Source organism: Gloeophyllum trabeum, assembly GCF_000344685.1.
Source record: "Gloeophyllum trabeum ATCC 11539 unplaced genomic scaffold GLOTRscaffold_00003, whole genome shotgun sequence".
Taxonomy (NCBI): domain Eukaryota; kingdom Fungi; phylum Basidiomycota; class Agaricomycetes; order Gloeophyllales; family Gloeophyllaceae; genus Gloeophyllum; species Gloeophyllum trabeum.
The window spans coordinates 2,407,320-2,421,012 of NW_006920412.1; the positions used below are offsets into that span (position 1 = coordinate 2,407,320).

Genomic DNA, 13,693 nt, shown 5'->3' on the forward strand with positions numbered 1-13,693 from the left:
CTTCCCGTAAGCATTTAGAACGCGTTTTTAGCAGTTCTAAATCTCTAAACGCATCAAGCCGAGATGCCGTCTTGTCACGCTCTCGCTTAGACCAAGTTTTGATGAGGCTCGTCGAGCAAAAACCGTCTCTAAACTTTAAATCTAGCAGGGGGGGTCGACCCCCCTTTCCAAATCTCCAGACGACTCTAAACGCTCGCTTAGCCTCGGTTGAGGTCCGCGTATCAAACCTGCCATCAGCACCTGCTAAATTGAGCGATCCGCTCGCCATAAATGGAAAGCGACCTCATGGTCGTGACTTGCAGTCGTCGAGCGTTGGTCTGGCATTACGGATGGGAGGAACAGTTCTATTTTTCCATTGCACCGTGGCAGCGAGTGTGACCAGGTACGCTGATGGCGTTTAGAACTGCGAAATCTAGGATTTTGGCTTACGGGAAGTCATCCAGTATCACATCCAAGTCTTTCGTAGCTGCGGTGCGACCACGTCGTCAGGCGCTCTGTAGCACCAGTACTAGTGTTCCTGGAGAGGGGACATAACATCTAGCGAAGCTGGTGGGTCGTGCCGTGCCGACCCAGGCCGGCTGGCGGGTTTCAAATGGATAGGTAAATCAGAAAGCCTCAAGGGTGAGCGGTGGCAGCAATAGCGGGGAGAGCGGGGAAGAGAGGTGGATGGGATCCCTTGGTCGATGAATGTCCGGTAACCTTGGCGTCGCTTGATGCAGAGGTCCAATTCCAGAACTACGGGCACCATTTGCTTGCTGGCGGATGCTTGGCGGTTGATATGCGTATGTACTCGCGGTAACGGCGACGGGCCATGGGATTTTGGGTGCTTGGGCCACGACCGGGGGTCGTAACGAGGAAAAGTACACCTTTTGCCGCGTTGCCCCTGGAGAGATGGTTAAGGCATGGGAGGGGGAGAGATGGACTTGGAGTCGGCTAGCACGGGTGGCCTGCAGGGGGTGAATACAGCTTGAGTGCCGTGGTCACAGCGACCCTCGGACGACCCAGAAATTTATTCGACAAGATCAGTGGCCAGGAGAGAAAGTATCATGAAAGAGGACATCTCGGCATCACTGAGACCTTTCAAGTCTGTGCTATCCAATGATGTTTCTGAGGCTGTAGATCCAGACCACGTCCGAGTCGCCGCCCAGGCGTGGTACATGTACTAGTAGACTGCCAGCGCGAGGGATTGCGCGGGTCGCCAGAGGAGACCCTGTTCTTATCGAGAAATTGACGAGAGCTATTGTTTGTCCCCTGACGAAGTCCGCGGGGCTGAGTTACTACAGTCGAATCCCCGTTGTTCCATGACAAGATGTCCGAGGGAATGGCCCGAAGACTGACTTCGGGATCAGCCGAGGGACAGATACGCACGCCGCCATTGGTCCATCACTCCTCAGGATCTAAGAAGCGCCCCCAACTTGAAGGTCACCTGCGGGGCGAACTCCCGCCGCTTCCTGTACTCGAGGCCTTAGGCTTAAACACCTGCCTGACGCAAGAAGGGCCCTGCAAGGAAATTCAGGTCGCAGCGTACTCGCAAGAGCCTAGATCCTCATCCCGATACCCCCTCCTCTCACTCGTCAAAGCCATATACGGAATATACACGTTAACATACTTACGCTGTGCTTACGCCTGCAGAGTCAGCATGGAGGCCGTTGCCGGCAGACATTGGTCACGTCAACGTGCTTCCTGCAGGGTCATTCAGGCAAGTCGCATAGGGAGAGAATTTCATTGTGTTTATGGTAAGTCGCCTAGAGAGAAAGAGAAATTTCGTGCGTTTATGGCAAGCCACCTATTGATCTGGTCAGTTGGAAGTAAAGACGCAGTAACAGAAGGGACGCCGGCTACCCTATGTCGTGCTCGACAGAAGCCAGCATTTTTACTGGGACTCCACTACGGTATCCGTTGCAGTATAAAAGGGCAAAGAGCTCGCAACTGTAGTCTCCTATCCCCCAGCAGGGCAACTAAGTCACAGTGCTCTACGTCTGAGTTGTCAACATGCAGCTTCTCTTTCTCATCCAGTGGGTTGTTCTGGCGAGTGTTGTAGCGGGTAAGATGTCCACTCGGTCTATCCCGACACTCATGACTGAGTGCCCGCCCAGCTCACCCCGGTGGTCATGGCCATATGAGCAAGCGTGAGCTTCAAGCCCGCCAGGAAGCCGCCCAACTGCGGGCCCTGCAAGCTCGCAAGTGTGCCTCTGCCATCGCCCAGTTCACAGCCCAGCGCAAGGCCAGGCGCGCCCTCAATAAAAAGAGGGAGATCATTTCATCGACCACGTTGAGCGCCGCGAGCGCTCACTACACGAACATCCAGAACGTACGAGACCCAGTTTCATGCTCTGAAAACCCATTTGCCTGACATTCCTTTCCAGGACACTTGCGTGACTGCTCCAGAGGTGACCGAAGGTCCCTACTATATCAACAATGAATTCATCAGGACCAACGTCACCGAGGGTCAAGCGTAAGCCGTTACACTTTCAAAATCAGGATTTGACGCTGACGAAAAAGTTCAGTGGTATTCCCTTCGTAATGGACATCGGCGTCTTAGATATCAACACCTGCGAGCCCTTGAGCAACGCCTTCGTAGAGATCTGGGGGGGTTAGTGTTCAGTTGCTTGCACTTAGAGATACTCACTCACCTCCCGCTGCAGCCAACGCCACAGGTGTGTACTCTGGCTACTCTGCTACTCTCCCCGGAGCCCCTGAGCCGGGAGCGACTACCACATCGTCCGGGTGGGCGGCACCGACTGGTTATTTCCCGGCGCCGTACGAGAGGAACGAGACTTTCCTTCGTGGAGGTTACACGACCAGCGATACTGGCGTTGTGGAATTGGTCTCTATCTACCCCGGCTTCTATGCGACCCGTGCGCCTCACGTCCACACCATGGTCCACACCAACTGGGAGATGTCTGACAACGGGTTGGTGATCGTTTTATATCTGATGTAATGGCGTTGACGTGTTCGCCCTTAGGACATTGGTTTCGCATGGCGGGAACGTGGTGCACATTGGGCAATTCTTCATGGATGATAGCTGGAACGACCAGGTGTACGCCCTTGCGCCGTACAACACCAACAAGAACACCAGGACTTTCAACTCCGAGGACAGCATCCTGGATCAGGAGAACGCTGATGGCAACAATGCGTTCTTCAAGTGAGTCTACCTTGTGATTTCATGCTGCGGCTTTTGATCGCGGGCGATTTAGTCTTGAGTTGCTCGGCGAAGATATATCTGAGGGTGTCCTTGGTTACATCAGTTCGTGTATCCAGTCATCCATTGCGAACGTATCCTGACCCTCTGTGTCCAGCCATGGGCGTTAACTCGTCGGCCTCCTACGAGATCTTGAACACGAACTACTACAACACCTCTGATGCCGCTACAACTACTACTATCTCCACGAGCGACTTGCACAGCGACGTTGTGACTGAGTTGTGAGACGCGCAAGAGCTATCGCATAGTCTCCCTTTTGATTGAATCTCAAAGGGTATATGGCATTGTCGTAGTCCCCATGTTTCATGGAACATGTCATCACGCGTACGTCGTCAATAACAGCATTAGATAGTTGCCTTGGAATACGTCCCTGGGACGCGACGACGACTACTTCCGGTTTCATTATGGACTGGGCGTTTCGGGGGTCGAAGTCATGCCTTATCGGCGGCGAAACGGGCCGCCTCGAAGCTTCCGGCATCCAGTCCCAAATTTAATACTCCCAATGTCCTCTTCGGTACCCTATTCATTGTTTATAGTCACTGCAACACTAGTCTAAGCGAAGAAAGAACCTACTATCCTGACAATGGTTATGCGACTGCCCCACCTCCGCGCTGAGCCTTCATATCGCAAGCCATTCATCGAAGGACTTTGCTGGGAACAGAAGAAGACTACAACAAGTGAGTCATCCAAAGCCTTCAGCGCTCCTCCTACCAAGAGGCAAACCATTCATGGTTCTGTAGAATCTGGCAGAGTCGAAGACCCGTGGTTGCACGTCCCAGCTCGTCTCGAAGATTCGTTACTGCTTTCTACGGGCTTGTGCCCCGAACCTCCCGCGGTCAAGCCATGCTACAATCCGTACGACTCACAGTACAAGAGTTTAGTAACCTCGCACCGGGATGTTTCTCCTCATGCCACCAGGACCGACGACAACTTGCGCCTAGCTATAGAGATGGAACGGTCCAGACAGCCCGGTGCGACGGGATGTTTGCCGAGCAGACGTCTACCGCAACAACAGTACCACGTTGACCTACCGCGAGCATTAAGAAAGGCATCAGGAAGGGTTTTGTCACCTCCACAGAGCACGTATGGCGGCTGGATGGGTCAAGGAAAGGATAGAAGAGATCCCAGATGCTGTATTAGTGTATAATCGGGAACAGAGTGTATTTGTTCAGGGCATGATTTCCCTTAGAAAGTGGGAGTCTGCGCTGAAAGATTGATATCACAAGAACGTTTGAGCCAACGTGTGTAGGGACAGGTTTGACAGCAAAAACGCCACTGTGGCGTTTCGACGCGTCCCCTCTATTTGTCGGTGTTTGACCTCATCCTGGGAGAAGCGCGTCGGGACGCGTCTCGCTAGACCTACCAGACTCAGCGGTGCAAAACTATGGAATCTGCCCCGTACGTCCTTCTTTCAAAACTCAGCCGCAGCACTTTATGACAATGTAGACCCAGTTCTGCCCGGCTCGTCACCTCCGTCCTTCCACCTACCGATTGGACGCCTTCGTTCTCGCTTGGAGGGGTCAATAAATCATACAAACACCAGTATGCCAACATCTACTTCGTGCGCCTTAGATTGCTGAGGAAAGAGGTGGAGAGGCGGGCTCAAGCACGGTGGAAAGACGTCAAAGGTGAGTCCGCTCGGACATGACCTAGGCTATGTTCGCAATGAACGTCAACGTTAGCTAACAGCCACATTTGCCAGGTGCACCTGTGCTGGTTCCTCGAGTTCTGGACGTCTTAAAATCTCAACTATGCTATATTGTCGGGACGGTATACATGGATATGCCTCTAAAACCGAACGTATTGGAGGATATCGGGAGAGACGTACGTCCAGGCGTCTCCATGCCGTCCCGCATGTATGCTCACTGAAAGCTAGCGATCGATACCGCCCCCGCCCCCGCGAGAAAAGATATATTCTGCTGACGATATCATCTCACTGGAGGACGAATCAGGTCGTATACGTTTAATCGGTGAGCCGGTAGAGCAGGCTCGGCTGGTCACAGGCGTCATCGTGGCCGCCTTGGGGTTGGAAACTCCGAATGGAGATTTCCAGGTAGTTGATATCTGCCCAGCTGGATTAGCCCCACAATCGGACACTGAACTAGCAGATGAGGATGATATGGAGGTCGATGGTGTGTGATCCACATACCTGCTCGTTCCCAGATTTCCTGCCGATACCTATAGCTGACCCTGATCTCCAATGCAACCATATCGTCCTCAGGTGCTGAAGATGAATGGATAGGCGTGGTATCTGGTTTGGATATTGGTTCTTCGTCTCCCGCGGATGCCCCTATCCAGATGCTGGCAGAATATCTAACGGGAGAAGTAGGCGGACGAGAAGACCAAGCTTCTTGTGCAAAAATATCTCGCCTGATAATCGCTGGTAACTGTCTGTCGCCCGCTGCGAGCACGCTCGATGGGGATACTGTAGGGGACAAGAAAACTGTCAGTAGCCTTTTCGTAGTGACCATGATTATTGTCAGCTCATCCTTGTCTACGCAATGTAGCGACGATACGGCCATGATAACACCTCATTCTCGCCACACCCCATTCTGAACCTTTCCTCATTCCTACTAGACGTTGGTTCTTGCATGCCGATTCACTTGCTTCCTGGCGACTCAGATCCTACCGGTGCAATTTTGCCTCAGCAGCCGCTTCCTCGTGCAATGCTGGGCGCTGTTTCCTCCTATTCCACCTTCTCCTGCGAGACAAATCCCACCTACCTACGCATTGCCTCTGGATCCGAAGGCTCGTCTACAGCACCGTCGACATCGTCGAGCTCAAAAAAGCAGTACACCCGAACCATACTGGCCAACGCGGGTCAACCTCTAAGCGATATGTTCAAGTATTTGCCCACTCCACCGGCCACGAGACTGTCTATCGCGGAATCAACCCTGCGATGGCGGCACATAGCTCCAACGGCACCTGACACCCTATGGTGCCATCCGTACTTCACGACAGACCCTTTCGTGATTCAGCAAACGCCGGATATATACATTGTCGGCTGCCAACCAAAGTTCCAGACGAGCTTGATTTCGGAACGCGGAATTCCTGGGCTGAAGTGGGAGGAAGCCGACAAACGTTGTCGCATCGTTCTTGTGCCCAGATTTTCAGAGACGGGACTCCTGGTGTTGGTCAACCTACGGACATTGGACGTTCAGACCGTGCAGTTCGATGTCGAGGGCATGGTGTCCGGAGGAGGTGAGGTGGATTCATAACGTGGTTCGGCCACGCTGGCTGTCATGTTACAGTAGTCCTGCACACATGTTGAGGCTCGTTGGGCTGCTTATTTTATTGATTATTATCCATGCTTGATCGGAGAGAAGGTATAAGTGAAGCGGTAATTGTGGCTGTGCAACATCCACTAGAGTCCCTTCCGCCACCACTGCGCGTAACAGCTGCGGGCAGCTCATTACTGGCTTTACGACCGTCTTGTATCTTGTCGCGGACATACATGTTCAAACTGCGCCCCAACCTTGCTGCGCCCTTCGGGCTACTAGGGGACGAGGCGAAACTATCATTTCGGAGTCAAGCAGGGGGTATTGCAAAGCTAGCCTCGACACGCGTGAGTCTGTGATATCATGGGGAGTGAGATTGTGGCTGAGAGTACGAAAGAACATCTCTGGGACGGATGCCTATTGGAATCAAGTGCGTTATATAGTGTACGGTCATGTGTCTCATTCTAACACAGACCTTAATCATAATGGTAGTACGTCGAGTTGTTCGACTCTGCGTCCGACGTGTTCTCTCTCATATCGCCCAATGATAGTATGTATCCAGTTATAGTTAAAACTACTAGCTATTGAAATAACGTGCGATTAGTCCGCCGGGCGTTACTAGAGGCACCTGAGAATGTGGCCACTCTAATCCGCGTTATATCGACCCGACTCTTCAATCTGGTCTCTGACCATACCTTCCCATCCTCCAGCAATCCCTCAGTCGCCTCCCTGGCCACATCTGTGACATCCTTCATAAAGAGCGGTGCTGGTGAACGCAACACAACGAAGGAGGCGCTGAATTGTATCCGTGTATTGCAGCGAGTGTTTCCTGTTGTCTTCGAGTTAGAGGGGGAAGCAAGTAGATTCGAACTTGAGGTCTTATGGAAGAAGGAGGAGGCACCAGAAGACCATGTTTCCGAGAACACCTCAAGTCCCCAATTTGTGATCGAAGATGAAGATGACGATGAAGAACACGAAGGTGCCCCGCAGCCCTACAGCCCTCAACTATCACAGCCCAAGGCAACGAAGACACTTCCTTCCCTTGCCGAGAGACTCTTTAGTTGCTTGATTGATCTGATGTTTTGCTGTGGATTTACTCTCCCAGTGAAGTTACAGGTTGACCACTACAAGATAAACTACGTGATTTGGTACGTACTACAGCCCACACATTTAGTACGATTGATGCCAGCCTAAGTGCAATCGCAGGGAGAAAGGTGTTGGGTCGACAGTGGATCCAGGTCCTAGTCAGAGCTACGACTCGAACAAAACGGAGGTCCTCCGACTCTTGCTCGTTCTGTTTTCCAAACAGATTTATGTTCCTCCCTCTGGACTGCTATCCACACCGTCACCGTACACGTTGCATTTTGTGCAACATACACCTCGTCGTGACGTTCTAACGGTGCTATGTTCTCTGCTCAATACGGCCATGAACTCACATGTTGTACCTGCGAACATAATGAGTGGCATGACCACCAAGCTTCCATACAACCACCTCGTGTTCAAGGGGGAAGACCTGCGCGCGACACTAGTGGGCACATGCTTACAGGTTCTCTGCGTCCTGCTTGATTGTCAAAGTGGAAGCGCGCGGGACCTCGTGGTCGAAGGTGGTGATATCCCTATATCGACCCCTACCTCTAGGACGAACGCTTTTCGGTATTTCCTGGCCAAGCTTGTACGTGTACTACATGTCTTTCTCATCCCCACGAACTCAATACGATGTTGTTATTCGGATAGCATAGAACACAAGACTTCACGTTCATTGCCGATGGGATCTTAGCCATTCTTCAGGAACAGATGGCTTCCTTCAACAATCTCCTCCCCGGGTCTCGAAAACCTGTTCCGTATATAGTCGATACTAGTGAGTCAACCCTCAATTGTGCCCAATTCGTGGATCAACTTAACCATTTGTTTAGTCGTCCTTTTCTGGAAGATGATTGAACTGAACAAGGTATTGGTATCATCTACTGCGGTTCGATTGAAGCTTAGCCACACTTCCCAAACAGAAATTCCGTGTTTACATCTTGGAGACCGATAAAGGCATGGATATAGCAGCTTATCTGTTATGCTATTGCCTTGAAATCAAAGACAAACCTCGTAAGCGTATCAAATATGATTGATCGTGACCTCCTCGTCATTCGATTCTCGCCAGAACAGCATGGCTTATGCAGAGCTATCTCATACATCATTCAGACATTATCGGCGGAACGCAGCTTCGGTCTGAAATTGATCTCCCCGGTGAAAGCCCAGCTTCCCGCGAAATGGCAGCCAGTCGGTACGGCTGGTGATTTCATGGTAAATGTGAGTGTCTGCACTTCTCTTGCTTCACACTCGACTGAGTTCTTGTCCCGACAGGCCATCTACGCGATCGTGGCGACCACTTCAGGCGCGCTCAACTCATTGTATCCGGCGCTCATTATCGCCTTATCGAACTGTGCGCCGTACTTCAAGAATTTAAGCGTCACGGCCTCCACTCGTCTGGTCCAGCTCTTTACCTCATTTTCTAGTTCTTTGTTCCTACTGTCGGATGAGGGTCATCCGAGGTTACTCTATTTCATGTGAGTTGGCATCATCACACACTTCGGGACAAGCTCACCTGTGCTAGGCTGGAGGTCTTCAACGGTGTGATATTGCATAACCTGAGCGACAATCCACACCTCATCCATGCTATCCTGGGCTCGCATAAGGTCTTCGAAAATCTGGGTACGTTCACCTTGGCAAGAGGGCTCCGTGACGTGCGACGGGCCCAACAAGCCAAGGAAGAGCAAGCTCGAAGAGCGCAAAGCGGAGGCAACGAATCTGAGAGCACCCGCGCAAGTCGGAAAGAGAAAGCGAAACTGCTGCAAAGAGATAGCGACAATGCCCTCGGGCTTTCGAGAGGGAACCCGTCGGAAGAAAGTACCGGTAGTTCGGGCACAGCTCAGAGGAGTGCATCTGAAGATGATTCTCCTTCAACACGTCCGTTGATGTCTCCCACCACGGGCGAGGCTCCGACACGCCCGAGCACTCCGCCGGCAGCATCTGAAAAGGCAAGAGGCAAAATGAAGGAAAGGCGATCCATGTCTATGGATGAAAGCCTGGAGCGCATAGCTGCTGCTGGTATAGGCCGGAACGGTTTCGTGCCTACACAGGAATGGGTGACTTCTTGGCAGCAGGGGTCAGTACATCCGCTATCTTGCTGCGTTATGTCTTACCGAGTTGCTGCTTAGGCTCCCGTTGGACCCTATTATGCTGGTGATTTCGGAGCTCTTTCCCAAAGTCCAGGATATACAGAATGGGCGGCATAAATCCATTTCGCCCTCTGCTATTGTCGACTTCCTATCGAATGTGACTTTAAAGGATGTACTACCGCCTCCTCCTCCAGTGACACCCCGACGATTCATTGTGAGTGTTGGTTTCACCTGGTCTCGCAACCGTCTGAACCTCATCTGTGCTCAGTGGTCCGATGCATCGATTGTATGGCTTACTTCACTCATGTGGGGTGAGATATATGTCAGGGGCATGACGCCGCTCGGGATATGGAACTCGACCAATGTGCGCTTGTTCTACGTGAAGCACACTCAGACACAACAGCTTCAAATCAAAGAAGCTGTTTCGAGCGTAGTGGGTGGGCTCCTGGGACGTTCCCCGGGTGGAGAGGGGTCGCCTGGAGGGCGCCAGCGCCCCAGCGCGTGAGGTGCAATGGACAGGGCTGCTCGAAGAAAGAAGACAACCTGACCTGTATATATGTGCTCTCATATTTCAGCGGATTGATATCGTCTTGTGTATAGCTACGTTACTCTACTGCGTAGTGCGACTGGTTCCGCATTTTGAGGGGCGTGAATGTGGCTGTGCCGCCATCATTGATCAGCGTCAATTACTATAGAAGTCCAACTTGGTTTCAGCCACGTGTACACCCGCAAGTCAGTATATTCAGACGTCTCCCCTCCCGCATTGTCCAGCTTTCACAAGTAGCTTCATATCACGCAATGGAAAATATGCCTTATCTCAGCGCGGCGCAGAGAGGGATGCTGAAAAGAGGTACCACAGTCGCCCTCGTCAAGTGACCGTGAATCCTCACCGTTGATTGCCTAGCGAATATCACGAGTGCGTCCGACATAATGATAATGTCGACCATAGACCTTACGAAGAAATGCAAGATGACACCTGCAGACGCAGACGCTGTGAAGGAGGCGGTCTGTAAAGCGTATCGTAAACCTTCACGTTTACTAGAGGAAGTTGCTCATCGCGGGCGAGAGACTTTCACAACGGGCGACTCAGTATTGGACCAAGCCCTTGGAGGCGGACTCAGGACGGGTATGGTCTGGGAGATTGCCGGCGAAAGGTAGCTATTCGCGGTTCGCGGAACGCTTATGCTGAAAACTGTCCACAGTGCAGCAGGCAAAACCCAAATTGCCCTGCAGGCATCCCTCTTCGTTCAGCTTCCTATGGAGCTCCGAGGCTTATGCGGATCCGCTTGTTATCTGACGACGTCCTCAAAACTGCAAACGACTAGGCTCAGTCAAATACGTACCTTGCATCCGGCACTTTCGTCAGCACATTGTGGTCTTTCGGATATACACACATTGACTACTTCCACGCTGCCCATACTCATCCACGCGCTGTCAACTACCTTTCCGGCGCTCCTCAATCAGATCTCGGGCGACAGTGGGAAGAAACCAGTGAAACTTCTCGTGATTGACGCTCTGACGGAATTATTCCATTCCGCCAAGAAGACCACAACAAACACGTTGGTGGAGCGTTCTAAGAACATCTCAGAGATATCTGTGCTCCTCCATACAATCGCAAGTGAACACCAGATCGCTGTATTGGTCCTGAACGAGGTGGTCGACGTCATAGATCAGGGACCAGGAGATGGTCTTGCCGATGAAACTGACCTAGTATATCGAGACCAAGCTCGCTGGTTCAACCGTGCTGACAGCATCCCAGGAGAAGATAGGAAAGAGGCAGGGCTTGGTCTATCATGGGCTAATCAGGTTAACGCACGAATAATGTGTACGCGCACGAACAGGCACAGAAATCTGCACGATTTCGCCCACAAGCGGTCTCGACACGATTCTGCACTCTCCATCTCTGACTCTCCACTTCCTACGGACTCTACGAGCCTGGTCCGACGTTTGACGATCATCTTCAGCTCTGTGTCGGCTCCGACGTCCTTGGACTACGTTGTCACAGCCGCCGGGGTATTCACCGTCGATGACATCGCTTCAGTATCTTCAACTCGTCAATCCTCCCGGAAACGGACTGCATCTGCCCTTGAAGAATGCGCCCCACAGGAGGGTCCAGAGCCCGCCATGAAAAAGATGACTCAGGAACTGGAGGAACCGCTCCCTGAGGCGGAATCATGGGCGGACTCTGATGACTTATATCCCGAGCTAGACATGGCTCTGCTCGATGCTGCAGAGACAGAAATAGCATGACTCTCTAATGTCGGGCCTACCATTCATATCTGAGGGAATAAGCAGCGTATCCGACATGCGCCACGGTTCTACCTACAGGCTACGGCTTCTTATAGGGAGTACGACGGACTTCACTCAACAAAGGCTTTGCATACCTCATAAATGAGGTCGTGCATTATGTATGGTATGTATATCATGGCAGTTCACTACTCATTCGCAGCTACATCCAGACCGAGCCAAAGACGGGCTATCGATGTGACCGTTACGCTCCTATACCCATCCACCTAGTTCAACAGCGAAAGCCACAGCGACCTTGGAGAATTCCAGTGCATGCTCGAAGCTGAACTCGCCGTTTGGAAGGTGCATGGTATCGTTGGCGCCGTGGATGTATGGGTCGAACTCTGTGAAGGGGTCTCCTTCAGTTGCAAAAGCGCCAGCATACCCAGCCTTGTGCCACGACATATGGTCGGAACCAGCACCGGGTACCAACTTGGCACCTGCAAGGACAAACATATGGCGTTAAGTCAAAGTACTGTATTCAAGGTGGCACATACGTTGAACGGGGTAGTCAGCGTATTCCTCTGCCAAAGAAATCACGTATTCGGTGAGAGGTATATCGACGTCGTTAGTGATGAGAGCGACAGTAGCCGTGTGGTTCTGCTTGGTATAGGCGGTCATATCGAATTGAATCATGGCACGAACATCCCTCCCTAGCCTCTCGTATTCAGCAGCTACTTGGCGGGACCCAAGCAAGCCACCTTCTTCCGCTGCATACCAGTGGAATTCTACCGGGTATTCAGGTGTGAATCCTTTCTCGACGAGGGCTCTGAACGCCTCGAGGATGGTGACAGTGCCGCTGCCATCATCGTCAGCTCCCGGGGCGGGAAGAAGCGGGAAGCGGTAGTTGGCGGAATCTTGGTGTGCGCCAATAATTACTGCTGCTGTCTTATTCGGAGAAGGATACTTTGGCTCAAACCGAGCGATAACGGATGACTGAGGGAAGGGGTTGGTGAATTTACGGATGGACAATGGCGTTGAAGCTGGCGCTTTCGCAATAATCTAGGTTCGTTAGGATAGGAACTGTCAACTGGCGTACGAACAGTAGTGCTAGACCGGATCCACCTACGTCCAAAACCTGCAAGTAAAGCCAATGGCTGCTGGCAGCACCGTTCTCACTTCTGTAGAACCGATTGAAGAAGCTGGTGAACTTCTCGAGGTTGTCGTACATATTCTGGGTGGTCAGGTTGGAGATAACATCTCGGACTTGGGACTGGTACGAGATGGGCGGGTATTCTGAGACTGTAGGTTATAGGAGCGTCCTTTGGGGATTGCTTGTACCACTCACCTGCAGCCTCCTTGACCCTGACAGCATTCTTCTTGCCCAGATCCCTAGTTTCCGTTATGTCCGTGAACTTGAGGCCCTGCTGATGCAGCCTAAGCTTGTCCCCCTCGGTCGCCCACTCGGCCTCGTCTTCTGACTTGTGAAGCTCCCAAACATACAGTAGACGCGGCTCATCCAGGTCAGAAGCTCCAGCAGGGTCCACTAGTTTGTAGAGCTCTACGGGGTCCGAAGTCAGCCCAGAGAACTGCTCTATCCGTTCCAGCAGCTGCCCATCTGAGAGAGGTGCCTCCGCGTGTGCAAGGTCGTCGCTCTGGCTGAGAACGGCCTGGGATCCCAAAGCAGTTGCCGCCGCCAACCCCGTGGAAACCGCGAGCAGAACGAACGACGCTGTGAGCTTCATCTCAGTCGCTGGTCTCAACACAAACGCAGGTCAGCCAGGTGATGGGTCCGCGAGAACACCGCCGTTGTGCTCAGCTTATATAAAGCCGCAGCTCCCTCAAGTGCACACGTTACTAACGTTAGCGATAACGCGTCA

The 13,693-nt window shown here is 52.2% G+C and overlaps 5 protein-coding genes across 5 annotated transcripts; 4 read left to right on the forward strand and 1 right to left on the reverse strand.

Moving 5' to 3' along the window:
• Positions 1–1,992: 1,992 nt before the first annotated feature.
• Positions 1,993–3,427, forward strand: GLOTRDRAFT_104371 (aromatic compound dioxygenase; the record flags this gene model as incomplete). The annotated part of the gene is made up of 8 exons (XM_007865446.1): positions 1,993–2,044; positions 2,097–2,311; positions 2,367–2,455; positions 2,508–2,593; positions 2,646–2,913; positions 2,966–3,145; positions 3,198–3,247; positions 3,300–3,427. 8 exons carry the CDS (start codon positions 1,993–1,995, stop codon positions 3,425–3,427), a joined length of 1,068 nt encoding a protein of 355 aa, XP_007863637.1.
• Positions 3,428–4,586: 1,159 nt separating this feature from the next.
• Positions 4,587–6,499, forward strand: GLOTRDRAFT_137182 (uncharacterized protein; the record flags this gene model as incomplete). The annotated part of the gene is made up of 6 exons (XM_007865447.1): positions 4,587–4,600; positions 4,649–4,830; positions 4,905–5,026; positions 5,079–5,334; positions 5,433–5,647; positions 5,710–6,499. The coding sequence occupies 6 exons, from the start codon at positions 4,587–4,589 to the stop codon at positions 6,418–6,420; spliced, it is 1,500 nt and encodes a 499-aa protein (XP_007863638.1). The 3' UTR covers positions 6,421–6,499.
• A 157-nt stretch (positions 6,500–6,656) lies between these two features.
• GLOTRDRAFT_114891 (uncharacterized protein) lies at positions 6,657–10,162 on the forward strand (the record flags this gene model as incomplete). The annotated part of the gene is made up of 13 exons (XM_007865448.1): positions 6,657–6,767; positions 6,818–6,850; positions 6,913–6,970; positions 7,025–7,568; positions 7,627–8,092; positions 8,155–8,278; positions 8,334–8,368; positions 8,424–8,514; positions 8,570–8,718; positions 8,773–8,975; positions 9,023–9,574; positions 9,627–9,801; positions 9,856–10,162. 13 exons carry the CDS (start codon positions 6,657–6,659, stop codon positions 10,090–10,092), a joined length of 2,778 nt encoding a protein of 925 aa, XP_007863639.1. The 3' UTR covers positions 10,093–10,162.
• Positions 10,163–10,611: 449 nt separating this feature from the next.
• On the forward strand, positions 10,612–11,837 carry GLOTRDRAFT_72924 (uncharacterized protein; the record flags this gene model as incomplete). Its single annotated transcript, XM_007865449.1, has 2 exons — positions 10,612–10,741; positions 10,790–11,837. Exons 1-2 carry the CDS (start codon positions 10,716–10,718, stop codon positions 11,835–11,837), a joined length of 1,074 nt encoding a protein of 357 aa, XP_007863640.1. The 5' UTR covers positions 10,612–10,715.
• Positions 11,835–13,654, reverse strand: GLOTRDRAFT_72926 (Zn-dependent exopeptidase). Its single transcript, XM_007865450.1, has 4 exons — positions 13,162–13,654; positions 12,943–13,109; positions 12,371–12,875; positions 11,835–12,313 (listed from the first exon to the last, which is right to left on the reverse strand). The coding sequence occupies exons 1-4, from the start codon at positions 13,556–13,558 to the stop codon at positions 12,087–12,089; spliced, it is 1,296 nt and encodes a 431-aa protein (XP_007863641.1). The 5' UTR covers positions 13,559–13,654; the 3' UTR covers positions 11,835–12,086.
• Positions 13,655–13,693: the final 39 nt, after the last annotated feature.

Bases quoted from the DNA above. Each gene is read 5' to 3' on its own strand.
- GLOTRDRAFT_72926 (XM_007865450.1), bottom strand. From the start codon at position 13,558: ATGAAGCTCACAGCGTCGTTCGTTCTGCTCGCGGTTTCCACGGGGTTG. The intron at 13,110-13,161 runs GTGAGTGGTACA...CTACAGTCTCAG, and splicing joins CAGGGTCAAGGAGGCTGCAG to AATACCCGCCCATCTCGTAC. The intron at 12,314-12,370 runs GTATGTGCCACC...TTGTCCTTGCAG, and splicing joins CGCTGACTACCCCGTTCAAC to GTGCCAAGTTGGTACCCGGT.